This window comes from Gobio gobio (genome assembly GCF_949357685.1).
Source record: "Gobio gobio genome assembly, chromosome: 4".
In the NCBI taxonomy this organism is placed as follows: domain Eukaryota; kingdom Metazoa; phylum Chordata; class Actinopteri; order Cypriniformes; family Gobionidae; genus Gobio; species Gobio gobio.
This window is the reverse complement of record NC_137100.1, coordinates 57506711-57526628: the sequence shown is the minus strand read 5'-3', so window position 1 is coordinate 57526628 and position 19918 is coordinate 57506711. Positions and strand designations below refer to the sequence as shown.

At 39.5% G+C, this 19918-nt stretch overlaps 1 protein-coding gene across 1 annotated transcript in view; it reads right to left on the bottom strand.

Moving 5' to 3' along the window:
- aifm3 (AIF family member 3) overlaps window positions 1-17144 on the bottom strand; it is a gene marked incomplete at its 5' end in the record, with an annotated part of 40398 nt that extends 23254 nt beyond the window's left edge. The window contains 10 exons of the mRNA XM_079815169.1: window positions 2844-2974; window positions 3057-3148; window positions 5160-5246; window positions 5403-5515; window positions 7385-7481; window positions 7580-7624; window positions 9031-9140; window positions 9328-9437; window positions 11973-12183; window positions 17114-17144. Coding sequence (XP_079671295.1) covers window positions 2844-2974; window positions 3057-3148; window positions 5160-5246; window positions 5403-5515; window positions 7385-7481; window positions 7580-7624; window positions 9031-9140; window positions 9328-9437; window positions 11973-12183; window positions 17114-17144 — 1027 coding nt within the window. The remainder of the gene's footprint in view (window positions 1-2843; window positions 2975-3056; window positions 3149-5159; window positions 5247-5402; window positions 5516-7384; window positions 7482-7579; window positions 7625-9030; window positions 9141-9327; window positions 9438-11972; window positions 12184-17113) is intronic.
- Window positions 17145-19918: the final 2774 nt, after the last annotated feature.

Genomic DNA, 19918 nt, shown 5'->3' with positions numbered 1-19918 from the left:
AGCACGTTTGAGCTTCTGCAAGAACCAATGAGGTTCATTCTCGTGTTACGCATCACGTTTAAGCTTCTGCAAGAACCAATGAGGTTCATTCTCGTGTTACGCATCACGTTTAAGCTTCTGCAAGAACCAATGAGGTTCTTTCTCGTGTTACGCAGCACGTTTGAGCTTCTGCAAGAACCAATGAGGTTCATTCTCGTGTTACGCATCACGTTTAAGCTTCTGCAAGAACCAATGAGGTTCTTTCTCGTGTTACGCAGCACGTTTGAGCTTCTGCAAGAACCAATGAGGTTAATTCTCGTGTTACGCAGCACGTTTGAGCTTCAGCAAGAACCAATGAGGTTCATTCTCGTGTGTTACGCAACACGTTTGAGCTTCTGCAAGAACCAATGAGGTTCTTTTTCGTGTTACGCAGCACGTTTGAGCTTCTGCAAGAACCAATGAGGTTAATTCTCGTGTTACGCAGCACGTTTGAGCTTCAGCAAGAACCAATGAGGTTCATTCTCGTGTGTTACGCAACACGTTTGAGCTTCTGCAAGAACCAATGAGGTTCATTCTCGTGTGTTACGCAACACGTTTGAGCTTCAGCAAGAACCAATGAGGTTCATTCTCATGTTACGCATCACGTTTAAGCTTCTGCAAGAACCAATGAGGTTCATTCTCGTGTTACGCATCACGTTTAAGCTTCTGCAAGAACCAATGAGGTTCTTTTCGTGTTACGCAGCACGTTTGAGCTTCTGCAAGAACCAATGAGGTTAATTCTCGTGTTACGCAGCACGTTTGAGCTTCAGCAAGAACCAATGAGGTTCATTCTCGTGTGTTACGCAACACGTTTGAGCTTCTGCAAGAACCAATGAGGTTCATTCTCGTGTGTTACGCAACACGTTTGAGCTTCAGCAAGAACCAATGAGGTTCATTCTCATGTTACGCATCACGTTTAAGCTTCTGCAAGAACCAATGAGGTTCATTCTCGTGTTACGCATCACGTTTAAGCTTCTGCAAGAACCAATGAGGTTCATTCTCGTGTTACGCAGCACGTTTGAGCTTCTGCAAGAACCAATGAGGTTCATTCTCGTGTTACGCATCACGTTTAAGCTTCTGCAAGAACCAATGAGGTTCTTTCTCGTGTTACGCAGCACGTTTGAGCTTCTGCAAGAACCAATGAGGTTCATTCTCGTGTTACGCATCACGTTTAAGCTTCTGCAAGAACCAATGAGGTTCTTTCTCGTGTTACGCAGCACGTTTGAGCTTCTGCAAGAACCAATGAGGTTAATTCTCGTGTTACGCAGCACGTTTGAGCTTCAGCAAGAACCAATGAGGTTCATTCTCGTGTGTTACGCAACACGTTTGAGCTTCTGCAAGAACCAATGAGGTTCATTCTCATGTTACGCAGCACGTTTGAGCTTCTGCAAGAACCAATGAGGTTCATTCTCGTGTTACGCATCACGTTTAAGCTTCTGCAAGAACCAATGAGGTTCATTCTCGTGTTACGCATCACGTTTAAGCTTCTGCAAGAACCAATGAGGTTCATTCTCGTGTTACGCAGCACGTTTGAGCTTCTGCAAGAACCAATGAGGTTAATTCTCGTGTTACGCATCACGTTTAAGCTTCTGCAAGAACCAATGAGGTTCTTTCTCGTGTTACGCAGCACGTTTGAGCTTCTGCAAGAACCAATGAGGTTCTTTCTCGTGTTACGCAGCACGTTTGAGCTTCTGCAAGAACCAATGAGGTTCATTCTCGTGTTACGCATCACGTTTAAGCTTCTGCAAGAACCAATGAGGTTCTTTCTCGTGTTACGCAGCACGTTTGAGCTTCTGCAAGAACCAATGAGGTTAATTCTCGTGTTACGCAGCACGTTTGAGCTTCAGCAAGAACCAATGAGGTTCATTCTCGTGTGTTACGCAACACGTTTGAGCTTCTGCAAGAACCAATGAGGTTCATTCTCATGTTACGCAGCACGTTTGAGCTTCTGCAAGAACCAATGAGGTTCATTCTCGTGTTACGCATCACGTTTAAGCTTCTGCAAGAACCAATGAGGTTCTTTTTCGTGTTACGCAGCACGTTTGAGCTTCTGCAAGAACCAATGAGGTTAATTCTCGTGTTACGCAGCACGTTTGAGCTTCAGCGAGAACCAATGAGGTTCATTCTCGTGTGTTACGCAACACGTTTGAGCTTCTGCAAGAACCAATGAGGTTCATTCTCGTGTGTTACGCAACACGTTTGAGCTTCAGCAAGAACCAATGAGGTTCATTCTCGTGTTACGCAGCACATTTGAGCTTCTGTAAGAACCAATGAGGTTCATTCTCGTGTGTTACGCAGCACGTTTAAGCTTCTGCAAGAACCAATGAGGTTCATTCTCGTGTGTTACGCAACACGTTTGAGCTTCTGCAAGAACCAATGAGGTTCATTCTCGTGTGTTACGCAGCACGTTTGAGCTTTAGCAAGAACCAATAAGGTTCGGTTGAGCTTCTGTTTATGTTCGCTGATCAATGTTTATATGTGAATAAATGCCTAAATTTAAACTGCCATATAAAGCAATCCAGTCTCTTCAAAAAATCTGGACGAAACCGCTCAAATCATATGGATTAATTTTAGGATCTCTTTATGAACTTTTTTAAACATCAACGTGGTAATTGCGTGGACTGTCAATGGAGGGACAGAAACCTTTTAGATTACATAAAAATATCTTCATTTGGGTTTTGAAGATGAATGAAAGTCTTATAGATTTGGAGGGTGAGTAAATGATGACAACATTTCAAGTAATGTGGCCAGTGCAAATGACAGGTAACTGAACATATTCAACTAAACAGAGATTTAAAAAATGTAAATTTCCCATAAGATCTCACCAATAAACGAGGTTCCCACAATGACAGCATTCTTACTGCTGGCGAGTGTAGCGATGCTGTTTGCATCCTCTGGTGTTCTGAGGTGAAACACGTTTCCCACATCTTTGCCTTTGTAGCTCAGAGGTTTGGGTCTGTAAAGATGAAGGATGAAACTTATTAATTCAACAAATGCAATTTTTAATACATATATAGGTAGTCATGTGTGGCCTTTACCTGCTCCCTGTGGCAATAAAGAGCTTTCGATACTCCATTTTAAAACCATCCCGAAATATCACAGTCCGTGTCTTTACATCCACAGAAATAACCTATGAAGAAACATATTGCAGTTTATGTAATTCTGCATTTACATTTCTAAAAATTAAGCATATTTAGACTTAATTATTGAAATACTGTGTCATATCACTAACAAAACGGTTCCAAAAAGTATCATGGTATTCTTGGAGGTACTCTTAGAAATAAAGTAATTATAGGGTTTTCTCAGTGATGCCATTGAAGAACCATGTTGGGTTCCCCAAAGAACCTTTCAGTAAACAGTTCTTAAAATAAAATGTTGAACTTTTTCCACTATAAAGAAGATTTGGAAAGGTCCCATGGATGTTAAAGGTTCTTCATGGAACTATCAATTCCATAGACCCTTTATTTTTAAGAGTGTACTATTTCAAAATACCAAAGCATTACCATCTGATACCATCATTGTACCATTGTACCACCACAGTACTTTTTTTGTAATGGGCTGAAAGAGATTAGAATCACACTTATAATTTGTTTTCCCCCAACATATGCTCAGTGAAAAAACGTGCCTCATTTTTGCAAAACTCAACAAATATGCCGATACATATCACTGCCGTTTCCAGCTGAAATGAACACTAGAGGCAGTAAAACACCAACAACTTTTATTCCTTTTTAAAAAAAATGATATGTTCCTTTTAAAACAAACTATAATGACAGGGGCTGATTATCGATTATTAAACTGGTTTTCGTGCAGTTCCTTACTATGTACAATACTATGTTCTGACCTCAAACACTTTTACACGATTGCAGAAGCAAGTTAAAATCGCATGGTTATCTCTCGTTTGTTAAAGGGGGTCATGAACTGAGAAATAAAATTTTCCTTGAGCTTTTGACATATAAGAGGTCCTCATACTATAAGAGTATCCTGTGAGTTTCAGAACTGAAAACTTCCTTGTTAGTCCAATAAAAGCTTTTATTGACACTAGGCCCAGCAAACGACAGGTTTTTCTAGGGTGACCAAACATCCTGTTTTCCCAGGACATGTCCTGTTTTCAAGTCCTGTCCTGGCCCTAATATAACAATTTTCTATCCATACAGAGGGGGCATACTTTAATGTATTGAAATGAATAAGGAATCTTTGAGTAAACTTCAAGTATCATTTGAGTATCTCATTGCCGGGCCGAGTGTCCTGGTTTTCGGTAATCAAAATATGGTCACCCTAGGTTTTTCAAAGTGGGGATCTATGACGTCAAAGGGAGGCAAGCACCGCCTCTGCAGAAGAAAATCAACGCCTACTTCATCACTGCCTGTTTAGCCCCGCCCATCAATTCACACATGTAACATAGGCCTAGTGTTAAACCAGATCAAGCCGTTGAGGATTACAAAATATTGTGCAGTGACTGGGTTCAACAGTAAAGCAACATGTAAGTAACTGTGTTAATCCTAATGCCTCATCTGAAATGTAACGATTCATTGATTCAAAACCTGCAATGATGAGATCACTGCTTTCATGCGCTCAACACAAGTGTGTGATCGGCTACAATGATCATCACTGCAACCTTTCATGCCACGATCTTAATATAATGCCATAGATCTACGTGTAATGCAACAGTTTTCACGATTAGTTGTGAGAGCTGCGAGAGTAAAAAAAGAGATTTTAAAATGAAAATACGTTAGCCAATCACAGCAGTGGGTGTTTACACTGAAGTCTCACAGCAGACACGCCCCTTCAAATCAGAGGGCTAAAATCAGGGTAGGAAAAATGCCTTTAATTTATAAATGATGACCCTTTTTGATGTAAAAAGCATTCTAACATTATAAGTGCAGCCCAGGAAACATCATAAAACAATAAAACAACGCAGTTCATGACCCCTTTAACACTTTTAGTGGCATTTACCTGACATTTAAATTCGGAACTCCCACGATATGTCCACCCAATGTAATAAAATGTTGCCAGATTCACGTTTATCCATTTTAGATAAACCTAAACATGCTTTTATCGTCACTTACTGGGCAGAAATGTTGCCACAGGTACGTTTTTCCAATGAGTCTGTTTTCCCTCATTAAATGAAGTAAAGGACTCACCTCTTTCTCTAATAGTATCTCTATATCGTGCACTTGAAGGAAGTCAGAGGAGCGCAACTGCAGCTGCTCAGCTGTGCTGTCTAAAGACTGAAGAAAAGCATCAAATCAATATTATTGCACCTGCTGCAGTTTAGCACACATGTGGTCAAAATAAAACGTTGTATTGGACAAGCAGTCTTATGTTCATTTTATTTTGTAAACCTGAGATCCCACACTGTTCTATGGACTGTTCTGTGTACAAACCTTACTCAGTTTAGGCCTGTCGTAAGGCAGATGTTTGTCCATGGTGCACATCACTATACGGTCAGTGAAGCCCTCCTGCCTCAGAGTCTCAGCGCACACCAGAGCAGCAGGACCTGAGTGAGAACATCAACAGAGGTCAGAGCAGGTGCTTGGTATTCCCTCTGACACAACCTTTTGGAGACCATTTGGTTTACTAATATCAGTTTGACAGTACTTTCAATATCAAAATGTGACATTACCACTCAGGGCAGTAAGGTTTTTATAGGTCTCTTATGGCTGCATTTATTTGATCAAAAATACAGTTAAAACAGTAATATTGTGAAATAGTATTAAAAAAATGTTTTAACTATGAACTATTTTAATATATTTTATTCATTATTGTTCATAATTTTCAGCATCATTACTACAGTTCTCAGTGTCACATGCTCCTTCAGAAATCTGTTTTGCTGCTTAACATTTTTTTGTGGAAACTGTGATGTATCTTTTTATTCAGGTGTAGTTTATTGAGCTGACTGAAATGTCAGGTTTTTTTGTGATCTTGAACTGTAATCTTAATACACTCTGAATACACAAAAAAGAGTGCAAAATTGTGCCTTTTAAGATACAAGTGACCGTCACTGGGGTGGTACCCTTAAGGGTACGTTTTTGTACCTCTAAGTCAGGAGTAGGCAAGTTCCTAGAGAGCTGATGTCCTGCAGAGTTTAGCTCCAACCCTACTAAGCCACCACAGTATAAAACTCATGGCTCCCAGCATGCATTGCAGCATTAAGTATGTCACCATTGTTGAGATTCATATGCTGATTCTTGTTATATGTGTGTGTCTAAACTTTTTTTTTACCCTGGAATGTATTTAAAAATCAAAATTCAGAATGTCTGATCTGTGGCAAGAAAGTATTGTTGGTGAATATTCTTTGTTAATATATTTTAATAAGTGATCAGTTTAGTCAAACATTTTTCTTCAAGACTATTTTCATTTATGGCTTCTTTTGATTTGAACATATTTATGTGTTTTGTTAACACTGTAACAAAAACCACAAACTCACATAAAAAGCCAAGAATCAAACTGCCCAACTAAATGAAACACCGATCACCATAATGATGACCAAACATTTTCAATAAAACATCAACATCTAAACCTCTGTTCATTCTCAATAAGAGCTTCTATAGATGTCTTTCAGGGTTGGAGCCAAACTCTGCAGGACAACAACTCACTAGAACCAAACTTACCTACCCCTGCTCTAAGTAGAGCAAAACAATGGTATAATTGTACCCTAAGGACCAATTATGTACCTTTACATGTACAGTTATACCTTTTGTTCCCCAAGGAACAAAATTGTACCTCCACTGTACCTTTTTTTTCTGAGAGTGTATAAATGCATGGTTTTAGCCAATGCTTTTGATGTTATCTCTTACATGTTATCTTTATTTTAACTTAACAATCAGTAATTGCATTGTCTTATGTTTAAAGATAGAATCTAACATTTGAATCTGTCTAGTCTGTACCAAATGTAGAAATTCAGCTTCTTATCTAGGCTGCCATAAAACATGTATAAGAAATCAAATTAAAATCTGTTTGGGACAGGAAATTATGTAAAGAAATGGCTCAGTGTGAGTCTTTTCTTTTGTCATGGCATGTTAAAGTCCCCTTTATGGTACATCATCAAGTTACGTCACCCACATCCAAATATAATATGAGCAAGAAGCAATTTCAGTTTTACTATTTAAAAAATAATGTATATAACCCAGTTGACAAGGTTGTAAAGCTACAGAATTAAGCGACACGTGAGCTTTATATAGGTTTACTACTCAAAACATCAAAGGGTGAATCCACTAAAGAGTGCACACGGTATTTCAGTGCAAAAAATGCTGTCATATTACCTGAAATCCAGTTTAACCAGACACAAGAGCTTATCACACATGAAATAGTTAACCCTGGGAATTCACCCCTATGTTAGTGCATTTTATAACATTATGGCTGCAACCTGATCCAATAATGAGAACGTGGCTGAATCCAGTGCTGGAATTGATGACAGCAGAACATTTTGACATGGCCTTTGACCGCCGCTGAGTCTGAAGGGCCTGTCAGGAAACAAACGATTCCCCACATCATCATTTACAACTGTTGTTAAATTTAACTCTCTTTACACACATACTGCAGACGCAGAGAGACTGTTTACCTGCTTGTTTGCTCTTATTATCACCTTCTCCTTTTCGACTCTGACCTGAAAAAGTGAGGGGAAAAAGTTGACACGACAGATTATTACATAACAGTGGGATTATGAAAACACCCCCACTGTTTAGTGATGACACATGCTGAGGATCATTTTCTCTGCTCTGATCAGCAGCATGTACTCCCTCTCTATGTCTTGTTGGGATTTGGTAATATGCATTTTTTTCAAATCAACAGATCTCATTCACTATTTGTGCTTCAACTTGTGAACATTTTCGCACTAAAGTCATGATTCTTATATTATCTTATAGCTGTATATTACTTCCTTACAGAAATCGCTTTGACTCATTCATCTCTGAGGAGTAAGTCAAATTCATTTTAATACTAATAAATAAATATTACATAAAAATGTACTTTTCATATATTTTTGAAAATTATATATAAAATATATTTACTGTGTATATATATATATGTGTATGTATATAATGATTTTTTATATAAATGTATTGATGTATTATTAATAATAATATTATACATTTATTTATTTAAATAAAAATAAATAAATATACAATTAAAAATGTACTGTGTGTGTGTTTTCCCATGAATGTAAAATGTAGAGTCCTTAAGATCATCATACAACAGAACAACATAGATTCCTTAAAGGCATAGTTCACCCAAAAGTGAAAATTATCCCATAATTTACTCACCCTCAAGCCATCCTAGGTGTAGCTGACTTTCTTCTTTCAGCCAAACACAATCAGAGTTATATTAAAAAAATATCCTTGCTCTTCCTAGCTTTATAATGGGAATGAATGGTACCATACCAGATTTTGAAGCCGAGAAAATCCATCCATCATAAAAGTAATCCAAACGCCAAAGGCTTTCTGAAGCGAAGCGATGCATATTGTAAGAAAACATTGTAAACTATAATCACTGGCTTCCGGTAACGGGTGTCCGCAAGTCTAGTGACCTCTGACCCGACGCAGAACATATTGACAGAGCAGAGGATAGAGCAAAACAAAACACCGGTCACAAATTAGAAGTCTAAAACGAGAATTTTTAAAGAGAAATATTGGAGGATTCAGATATAAGAGAAGAGGGGCTTAAATTTGTTTCCCAGCACTATTTGTTTGAACCGCGAGAGACGTCTACTCTCACCTAAGCTTACGCTACTCCTACGACATGCATCGGGTCAGAGGTCACTCTTCCGCCAGAACTAGACTTGCGTATGGCCGTTACCGGAAGCCAGTGATTATAGTTTACAAAGTGATAAATATGGATATTTTTCTTACAAAAACGCATTGCTTCTTTGTGTTTTGGCTGAAAAAAGAAAGTCATATACACCTAGGATGGCTTGAGGGTGAGTAAATTATGGGATCATTTTTGCAACCATTTTTGGATGAACTAACCCTTTAATGGCCCAGTGGAAGTTTAAGGTTGAAGAGGAACGTGTGTTACCTGAAAGGTAGGCAAGCTGTCTAGGCCAGGAAAATCCTCAATATCACCCGTAGCGATGTTAAAACATGCCCCATGCCATGGACATCGCACATGTCCTTTTGAAAGCACACCTAGTAGAGGAGAATTGTATGCACAGTAATGTTTAAAAGCACGTTTAACATGTTTAATAGCAGCATGTTATAAAATACAGCCAAATATTTAAGTAAATAGACAACATTCAGTCCAAATAGTTGAGCTATTGGTATCCCAAGCTATGGAATGTAGAGGACCAGGAGAGCTCCACAGGACGCCCCTCACCTTTGACCAGTGGAGCCCCATAATGTGGGCACTTGTGTCCCATTGCAAAGAATTCTCCATGTTCCTTAATGAGCAGAGCACGACCTGCCCCCAAATCCACCTCCCGCATTCTGCCAAACACAACAGAACACATATGATCACAGCTTGAATGTCCAAAACACAACCCAATACTGATGCATTCATCAAAGGTTACAACTGAAGTATGTCACTTATGCACCACCAACCGGGGGGAAAACAGACTCTTCAGTATTAAAAAACCTTAAATATTTTTTTAGTGTACCCCTGGGGATAGGTACGGTGGCCCAGTAGTGCACAATACAACGACATTTAAAAAGCATACATAAGTTCACAACACAACAGAATAAATCCACAACACAACGAAATCAAGCCACAACACAACGAAAAAGCCGCAACTCAAAGAAATAAAACCACAACACAACGGAATTAAGCCACAACACAACGAAATAAAGCCACAACACAACGAAATAAAGCCACAACACAACGAAATTAAGCCACAACACAACGAAATCAAGCCACAACACAACGAAATCAAGCCACAACATAACGAAATCAAGCCACAACACATCAAAATAAAGCCACAACACAACAAAATAAAGCCACAACACAACGAAAAAGCCGCAACTCAAAGAAATAAAGCCACAACACAACGAAATAAAGCCACAACACAACAAAATAAAGCCACAACACAACAAAATCAAGCCACAACACAACGAAATCAAGCCTCAACACAACGAAAAAGCCACAAACCAACGAAATAGCCACAACACAACGGAAATGCTCCCGACCACTAGGGGACTCTCGGAGTGCGGTAAAGTTCGTTTTCCTTGCATTGTTCTATAGATTCACCAGCCTTACAAATATTTAAACACTAGTTCAAATCAGTTTTAAGTGTGCAATTGTGTATCGACATGAAATATCAATTCAAAATCACCTACGTGCATAATAGCTGCATATTTATACTCGAGAACACTTTGACCCGCTGCCACGGCGCTAAGGGAACGTCTGCCAAACCCACCAAGTTGAAACATATAATTTGTATGAATTAAATTAACTTTTTTTTTTCTTTTTTCAAATTCCTCAGTTTCAAAACGATCAGTTTCTGCGAGAAACCGAGCAGTATTTATGCTATTATTTTACCTCTTTTCAGACGAGTGTGATCATCTCTGAGCTCAGCCATAACTTCCGCAAAGTGAGGTCAAATACGATCGTGGTCAAAGATATATCGATCGTAGATGCCTCATTCTACTGCATCTACGTATACATCTATGACCATGATCGTATTTGACCTCACTTGGCGGAAGTTATGGCTGAGCTCAGAGATGACACGGTCATCTGAAAAGAGGTAAAATAATAGCATAAATACTGCTCGGTTTCTCGCAGAAACTGATCGTTTCGCTAGATAAGACCATTATTCATCGTCTGGTATCATTTAAAGCCCTTTGAAGCTGCACTGAAACTGTCATTTGGACCTTGAAGCGTTTGGAGCCTATTGAAGTCCATTATATGGAGGAAACCCCTGGAATGTTTTCATCCAAAACCTTAATTTCTTTTCGACAGCAGAAAGAAAGACATGGACATCTTGGATGACATGGGGGTGAGTAAATTATCAGCAAAAGTTTATTTAAAAGTGAACTAATCCTTTAAGACACCTACTGGTGGTTTTAGTTTAATATTTAAGAGCAACACTTTGTTTCTTTCATATTTCTCTATTGAACATTTTTATGCGAAACATTGGCTCCGTCCGAAAACCTAGGCAGCTGACTCGTTGCCTCGCTGCCTTATCAGACAATGACTTATAAGGTAGCGTTTGCGCATGAAGGCACCTCACGAAACTAGTTTCGGACAGACTACTGAGGCAGCGTAACAGTTTAATGATCTACAGCAAAATAGAGAGAGCTTTGGTGAGAACTAAACAAATTATTTAATTACAACATTAGTCATTTCTCGCAAGACATGACATCAGAAGTGGGAAAATGTTGGTAAAAAATTTACATTTACACACAAACGGACCAGCAAACGCAACTTTCGGACACCATCTTTTTTTCCAGCTCAACTGTCACAGAACGGAACGCACAGGATTGTGGGATATCAAAGGCAGCGAAGGATACATATGCTGCCTTCAAAAATGAAGGTGAAGGTATCTCAGGAGACAGGAAGTGAAGCTAACATTAGATTCGGACGTGCCTTGATGCCTTCCTACCTTGAAATGTGTTTTCCAAATGCACCATTTTTAAGATTTTCGGATCTCTCAACATTTATATGCCATTGTAATTACATTCTTGCCACCTCTAAGCAGCATTAATAAACAGTGTATAAATACATATAGATGCAGCTGATGGCTTTTGTTGATACTGATTTCATTTTTGAATGAAATTAATGGAATTTTCAGAACATGACACATACATTTAATAGGGTCAGAAAAGCTTTGCCTTTTTTAAAAGCCACTTTAAAAAATTTGGGAACCACTGTTCTATGACATCGCTGAGAAAACCCCCTTTTGTAAACATTATTTCAAATACTTTTTTGCTTCAAATCAAAGTTTGTAATGTTGTAGCTGGTTGGCTTGGATCATGGCTTATAATGCTTTAAAAATCCCTATAGGAGTAATAAATGGAAAAACTTACTGTCCATTCTCGAGGTCTTTTACGTGGCAGACAGACGCCTCTATGAAATCTCTGTGTTTCCGCTGCGGTCGCAGCGTCATGCTGTCCTCGTCGGAACAGTGTCCCAGAGATCCGTTGGGTCTGCATTCTGAAAATGGACTGGCCTTTCCGTTAGGAGACATCAGGTCCACCTCCTTCTCTTTGGCCAAAAGATTGAGCTCAACTTTGACCTCTACTGCAAAAAAATTGCATGATATAAGTACAAAAGAGAATAAGACAAGATTCTGTTCTTCAGATAGCTAATCGATTTGTTTGCTAAATTCAAATGTAATCCCGTCACCTTTAATTGGAGCAATTAACTATACAATGCATTAGGATTTATTTCAAATGTAAGCTCTATATTGAACTCCATGGCAAATGATGTGCAATGACAAAATAGATAGCATTTTTAATATGTAGGTACCTCATTAAGAAACTGGCTTCAGACAGACTTGTCATGTTTGATGTTTCATAGCAAAGTCAAGTGAAATTTAACCTAATATACACTCTTCAAAATAAAGGTATAATAAAGGGGGGTTTCACAGCAGGGCCATAGAAGAACCCTTTCTGGTTCCCCAAAGAACTTTTTAGTGAGCAGCTCTTAAAAAAACATTTTGTCTTAGTGAGAAGAACATTTTAATAATCTAAAGAAACTTGTGCAGTGGAAAGGTTCCATGGATGTTAAAGGTTCTTTATGGAACCATAAATGCCAATAAAGAACCTTTATTTATTTAAGAGTGTACAAGTACAGTGCTTATTTCTCTGTAGTCTGTAGAAATAGCATCATACGTTTGGACGCAGCTGGGAGAAGAACACTGGAAAGTGAAGCACTATTTAATGTATAGTCTTTATATAAGGTGATTGTGCAATGTGCTTCCATTACAGTCCAATCTTGCTGGCTTTCTCTCTGGCCGGAAAAATGTGCTGAGGGCCTGCTTCTTATGCTTTAATCACACAGGAATTCACACCTGCTGAGTGAAGCTTAATTAAAATCAATGGAAAATCATGCAAGATGACTGAGCCGGCGGAGGAAAGGAAAGAAAAGAAAACTCGCCATCACAGAGCTGGCTCCAGACGCTTTGTTTTCAGTGTCAGAACAGAGAAAATAACATCTGACAGATCATTCAGTGAACATACTCATCTAAGGGCTCATTTAGTGGAAGAAACCACACTCAAAATCTCAGATATAATTATCTATAATGATCTATATATCTAAAATTACAACAATCATAAAATGTGTGTTTCCAAATCCAAATCGTCATTATTTTCGTCAACAACATTTTGTCACAGATGAAAACGAGACGGCAGTGTTTCCCCTACAATGTATTCACAGCGGCGCAGCGCCTATATCTCAAAATGACAGGCTTGGAGAGTATTCACTTAAACACAGTTTAGCTTAAATGGGCGTAAATAGTTGGGAGAAATTAAAGGGAGAATGATATTAGATCTGCGTCTTAAAGGGGCAGCATCTAATAAACCTGGTGACGATTGAGCCATTAATGTGAATCAAACAACAAAAGGCAATTACTTGCAGCTCTTGTATGATATGTGATGCTCTAAAAAAAAGAAAAAGAGATGCTCATATATATATATATATATATATATATATATATATATATATATATATATATATATATATATATATATATATATATATATATATATATATATATGTATGTATGTATGTATGTATGTATGTATGTATGTATGTATATATATATATATATATATATATATATATATATATATATATATATATATATATATATATATATATATTTGATTAATAAAAAGGTAAAAAAAACATCATGTAATAATATTTCACAATATTAGGCTACTGTTTTTTTTTTCGGTATTTTTGATTAAATAAATGCAGGCTTGATAAGCATGAGACTTTTTGCAAAAACATAAAATAGTATCCAAACACTTTTTTTAATTTAAATTTTTACATTTATTCACATTTACATATATTTTTGCCCCTTTCTTACATTCAAGCCCTTGCCCCTTAGGAACTTTTTGAACGTCCCTGCAGGTTATTGAAGTAAAATAGGCTATAAGCTAGTCACCTTTTAAACTAATGAAAAGCTAAATTTGGATTTTAATGTTCAAAATGTCTATTTCTATCCACAAAACTTGCCAGAAGTCATGGTTTAAGGTTTTTTTTTTTTTTTTTTTTTTCGGAGGTGCATGCCCCCGGGCCCCCCGACGCGCGGCTTGGTAACAACCTCCGGCACGTAACAGCACCGCTGCTGGAAAAAATTCTAGGGGAAACACTGAGACGATAACTAAATAAAAACTAGTTTCTAAAAGACAGAAACTCAATGTTGACATTTTCGACAATGAATAAAAACTGGACGAAAATGTTAGGGTGGGATGATTTGGGAAGAGAATGAGATCCGTTCAGAACTGATGTCCTGCGTGTGTGGTAGATGCGCACATTTGAATTGTAATGTGCTGATCTACCCGTGGGACATGAGTTGGCATGCGCTTGATGCGTGTCTCATAAAACGTTCAAAAATGTAAACGTCTGGGAGAAAAAGAAGAGTAGACACTTGGACAGATCTGAATAAGCCTGACGTCACAGAAGAGAACTGTATTCAGTGCAGTTTTCTGTGCGCATACACTCTGAAGCACGCAGCCGTACACAGAAAGCTACCTCTTACAGCGTGCGAGTACTGAATTGAGCTCTCTTTCGTGTCTGAATGGACAAATATACAAAACATTATGTCAAAATGTCCGTTTTGGAGAGTATTTATGTAACAGAGGCCAGCTAGTAGTTGCTGTGGGAGTAAACCTCACTCCTCTGATCTCAAGAGATGCTCTAGCGACTGACGCTAGAGGTTGCAGCCTTTAGCCTCCTTGTTTGAGAGTCCGACTCTCATGCCGGCGGACCCGGGTTCGAGTCCTGCTTAGAGCGGGGCGGTTCAATCAGGAGGGGTTACATTGGTACAGTGACCCAGATGGGAGTGAGGTTTAAGGGAGGTGAGTGTAACGGAGGCCAGCTAGTAGTTGCTGTACGAGTAAACCTCACTCCTCTGATCTCAAGAGATGCTCTAGCGACTGACACTAGAGGTTGCAGCCTTTAGCCTCCTTATTAGAGCGTCTGACTCTCATGCCGGCGGACCAGGGTTCGAGTCCCGCTTAGAGCGGGGCGGTTCGAACAGGAGGGGTTACATTTACACAAATACAGCAGCCTAATAATAATAATTTTAAGATAAATCAAGACATGGTATATGTCAAAGCAGTTAAATCTATGTCTGTATTGAATGTTCAAACTTTAATATAACTTCAAATGACTAAAATATAGGGATGCACTGAAATTAAAATTCTTGGCCAAAGCCGAATAATAATAAAACACTTGGCCGAAGGCCGAAGCCAAATACCGAACGCGGTTTTTCTATGTATTTTGCCAATTTTTTCACCATTGCATAAATTTGCTTTTTTACTATTTTGTCTTGCTTTTAAAATAAAATAAAAAAAATTTAACAAAACTACAATTTAAAAATATTTATTTAACACTGAACATTTTTAGAATTCCAGCAGACATTATACAAACAAAGTACAATATAACTTAAAATATATATATATATATTTTTATTTAAATATTTATATTTGGCCATCTTATCTTATATTTGGCCTATTATGCCTACAGGTATCATAATCAAATCATAATCAAATTTTGTTTGTTTGTTCATGAGAGGTTTTGCAAGCCTGTATAACTCAGCACTGAATAAAAACTTGCATTTGAGGGTGCTTAGACAATTCAGCAGAACAGTGTCTGCAAACAGCCCCCAGGGGTTTGGGGGGGATATTTCAGATATTTCGAAACAAGGGGTGCATCTCAATCAGCTCCCTAGTTCAGTAGTCAGGGCACTGATCAGGGAGTCAGCACATTGACTTATGTCCTGATCAGTGCCCTGACTACTGAACCAGGGAGCTGATTGAGATGCACCCCTTGTTACGAAATATCTGAAATATCCCCCCCCCCCCCATACATTTACCTGCCCATAGACCCTCCCCTCGTAGAAATCACGACAGAAGTGGTTGAAAGTGGACAAAAGAGACCAGGTTTAAACAGGTATTTCTCCCTCGACACGTCCGCACGAGCACGAGGGTGCACGCAGCAAAAATTACGCCATCGCAGAGTGCCAAGCGGACGAGGCACATGCGCAGTCAGCGGAGGCTAACGCTGCGGAGCCAGATGAAAGTATAAACAAGGCTTAATGCTTCCACACTTCCGACATGTGCTGCATTGCTGCATTTAGAAGCGTGCGCGCCTCTCTCACACACGCTGGTTGCTATATTTGATCGCGTCATCAAAAACCTCATTGTTCGGTAAAATGTATTCAGTCTTTTCACTTATTCGGCCGAACACCGAAAGTGAATTTTTTACTATTTTCAGGTGAATAATTTTGGCTGCCGAACATTCGGTGCATCCCTACTAAAACATGACTAAAAACGAAATCAAAATTTGCTGTCAAAATGAACAATGCTTGCTGGATAAAATCCTGAACTTTTCAGGCCCAAATGGCACCATTTATTGAGAATGGCCCACACTCACTGTTCTTGAGATGACAGGAACCTTAACAGATTAACATTTTGCAAGTTTGTGATCAAATCAATGAGTGAAACAACTCCCTAGGGATCCCAGTGCTCTGACATACTGTATGCTAAAAACAGAATAGAAAGTCATAGTCATTTCTTAGGTAATTTTCAAAGCAAAGTGACTGACTGGCTTGGACTGTTCTGCCTCTCTCTGCGCCCTCTGAAATCCAACACCCACAATCACACTTTCACAATTGGAGTCTTTGGACAGATGAAAGTCGTTTTGCTGCCCCTTGGTAGTACCCCCTCCCCCAGCTGCCATAGAACAGAAACAGCGATACATTGTGAAACATTCGAAACACAACTCATATTCCACTGTCTAATCCTCTTGAACACAGCAATTAAGAGCATTAAAATTCCTCCTGCACTAAAGGAAAGCCACATCACAACAGCAGTCAGGGGCCACATTAACTGACCTATATATAGGTGGAGAGACTGGAGACACAAGTCTCAATTATTACAGGATTTAATCAACGGGGAACTCTACAAAGACTAAGGGTTTTCTATATGCTCATCACCTGGTTTGGGTTTGGAGAGGCATCCTCCCATGATGGGCCCGGAGTGAAGCCAGGTGGCCCGATGAGAGGGAAGCCCAGGATGGGTGTTATCAGGGCTGGGCGGATCAGACACACAGGGTGGACCGCTGGCCCTGGAGGAGGTGTAGGCAGCACTGCAGGGGGAAAATTCTGGCCCGTCGGGCCCACACGGCCATCTCAGAGATCAGCGATTGTACATGATACACAGCCTGGGAAAAGACAACATATAATTGTTTGGTTGTGAGCATCTAATTTACAGTTTCCTCTTATACACCATTGCTTTGCTATTAAATCAGCACGACCAGTATTTATTGTGCTTTGGAGGCTGATATGCTCTCGGCCAAACAGCTTCATCAGGTTAGTTTTGTTGGTGAACAGCAAATCCACTTGTCTGGCTATCACCAGCCAAGCTAAATTTAAGATTGAACATTGGTCTGGGGAGTCTGCTCAGTATTTTCTACTGCACAAGAGGCGTGATAAACGAGCATAAATTAAATGACTCTGTACGCAATTGGATAGTCCTTCAACAAATCAGACCACAAGAAGCGAGATCAACGGGCAACGACCCATCCCTTCTCTATCCGTCATTGTGTTAAACCCGCCAATAGCGTGCCAGGTGGATAAGCCAGTCTGTGATTGGCTCCCGCAAAAGTGTAACAGAAGCAGTAGAAGTGAATGTATAGGTTTCCAGACTGAGTTGCAGGGCGAAATCAAATCGCCGGCAGATCAGGCTGGGTTTACCCAGTCTACAAATCCACCCTACCAGACTAACATTAACCTGCCTCCAGCCTGGATCAACACTCAAACTGACCATTTTCTACCCCAGCAGCGTCAATATCAATGAATACAGCTGACAGACACAAATTCAGGAGCACTGCACCAAGCATGACTCCATTCAGACATCAGAACAATGAGTTTAGAGTTTCGTAAGTTTGGGTACATTTTTAAAAAATTCAGGCCTGGACCACTTTGCACAAGTTAAAATTCCACATCTGTTTGCTGTCTTTACCTTTCATTTTCTACTGGCATGTTACAAAGTTTTGAATAGCAAAAACCCATTTGGTTATTTTTGTGCAGCATGGCCTGAAGGTCATAAGACCCAAATGTAGTTAAAATGGCTATATGTAGAATTCCGAAACCCTTAGGCCCTGTTTACACCTGCGTTTTGGTCGATCAGATCACAAGTGGACGAGGGAGAAATACCTGTTTAAACCTGGTATTTGAATCTGTCTCTTTTGTCCACTTTCAACCACTTCTGTCCTGACTTCTTTGAGGGGATGGACTATGGGCAGGTAAACGTAAGGGTGAGGGGTTCAGATATTTCGATCTATTGGAATTGCTTGCGCAATTTATAATGAATGCACCCAGAGATGACGGACAAAAACACAGAGAGCATCAGCTTTCTACTCTGAAAGCCGCAAGAATGTCAGGAATGGTGAAAGAAAACTGTGCTTGGTATATTTTTCATCTTTAAACCAAACTTGGGTCTCCAGCTGACAAAGTATCCCATCTGGCTAGCGTGCTTCCCATAATGTTTATGGTCAGTAGGCAGGGAGTAGGTGGTTTTTGCGGCTGTTTCAACACATTCGACCACATGAGCATTTAAACAACGAAAGCAATCTGGTCGAATGCGTTTTTTAAACTACCTCTGGAAGTGGTCGAAAATGAACAAGCTCAAAACGTTTTAGACCACGTTTACACATGTATTTAGCAGCGTCCACTTGTGATCTGATTGACCAAAACACATCTTAATACCAGGTGTAAACAGGGCCTTAGTTTTAGTGACACCGGTGGCAATTAAGTGAACTGCAGCTAGCAATTTATTGCTCGTGCTCGCACACTTGTGCTCACGTAACGTACAAGAGCCTGAACGTGATTCAATGCCCCAAAATACTCACAGCAAAGTTCTTTTCCCGTTCTTCGCTCAGAAGTAAAAAGAAGTTGGTAATACCTTTGAAGTGATATACTTTTAACGAACATCCCAATGCAGTCCACGCTGCTGAGAACGCCGTTTAGATGGATATGTGCTACGTGCTTTCCTCTCAATAACAAAATAAACACACATCAAAAATGACAGCAGTGAGAAAACAGCAGGTAAGAAAGCATCTGATCATAGTAATGTGGATACATTTGAGGATCCACACCCGCATAGCGTTGACAGATGAGGTCATTAATTACACTGTTATGGTAGATTGATTATAAAGTTTGAGACTATAGACTATATAGATCTGGCTATGTGAGGCTAAATCTCACGTAGCCAGACCTTCAGACTGGCGGCGGAAGGTTTGGACTCTATCGCAGCTTTCATTGGTCAAGGACCCGCATGTCCGCGTCATGTTTAGGTGGCGTGAAAATGTAAAGTCGATGTCCCTACCAAGCCTGCCGCACTCGTGTTGTAAACTGAAGCCAAAGCGCCCCCAGGTGGTTGGTTCCAGAATAGCTTATAACCCCCATTGTCACTGAGACACTAACTGACTTTTTTCGGGATTTTCGGGAGATTGGAGCTTTAGCTTTAATTTCTACATTATATCGCGGCTCTACTTCCTGCTCTCTACTTGTTTGCAGACTCTGGTTCCACGTTTACTACTCCACAGACTCGGTCCCAAATCTGCGCAAGATGTCACCACCATATTCGGACGTTGGTGGCTTCACTTTTCTTCAGTGGAAGGTAGTGAAGATGCGTCGTCCATATATTTTTACAGTCTATGGTCACTACAATAAAAGACTGGCGTGCATCTATAAATTATTCACTCAATAAAAGTTTACTGCAACAATGGAGCCGTGAAT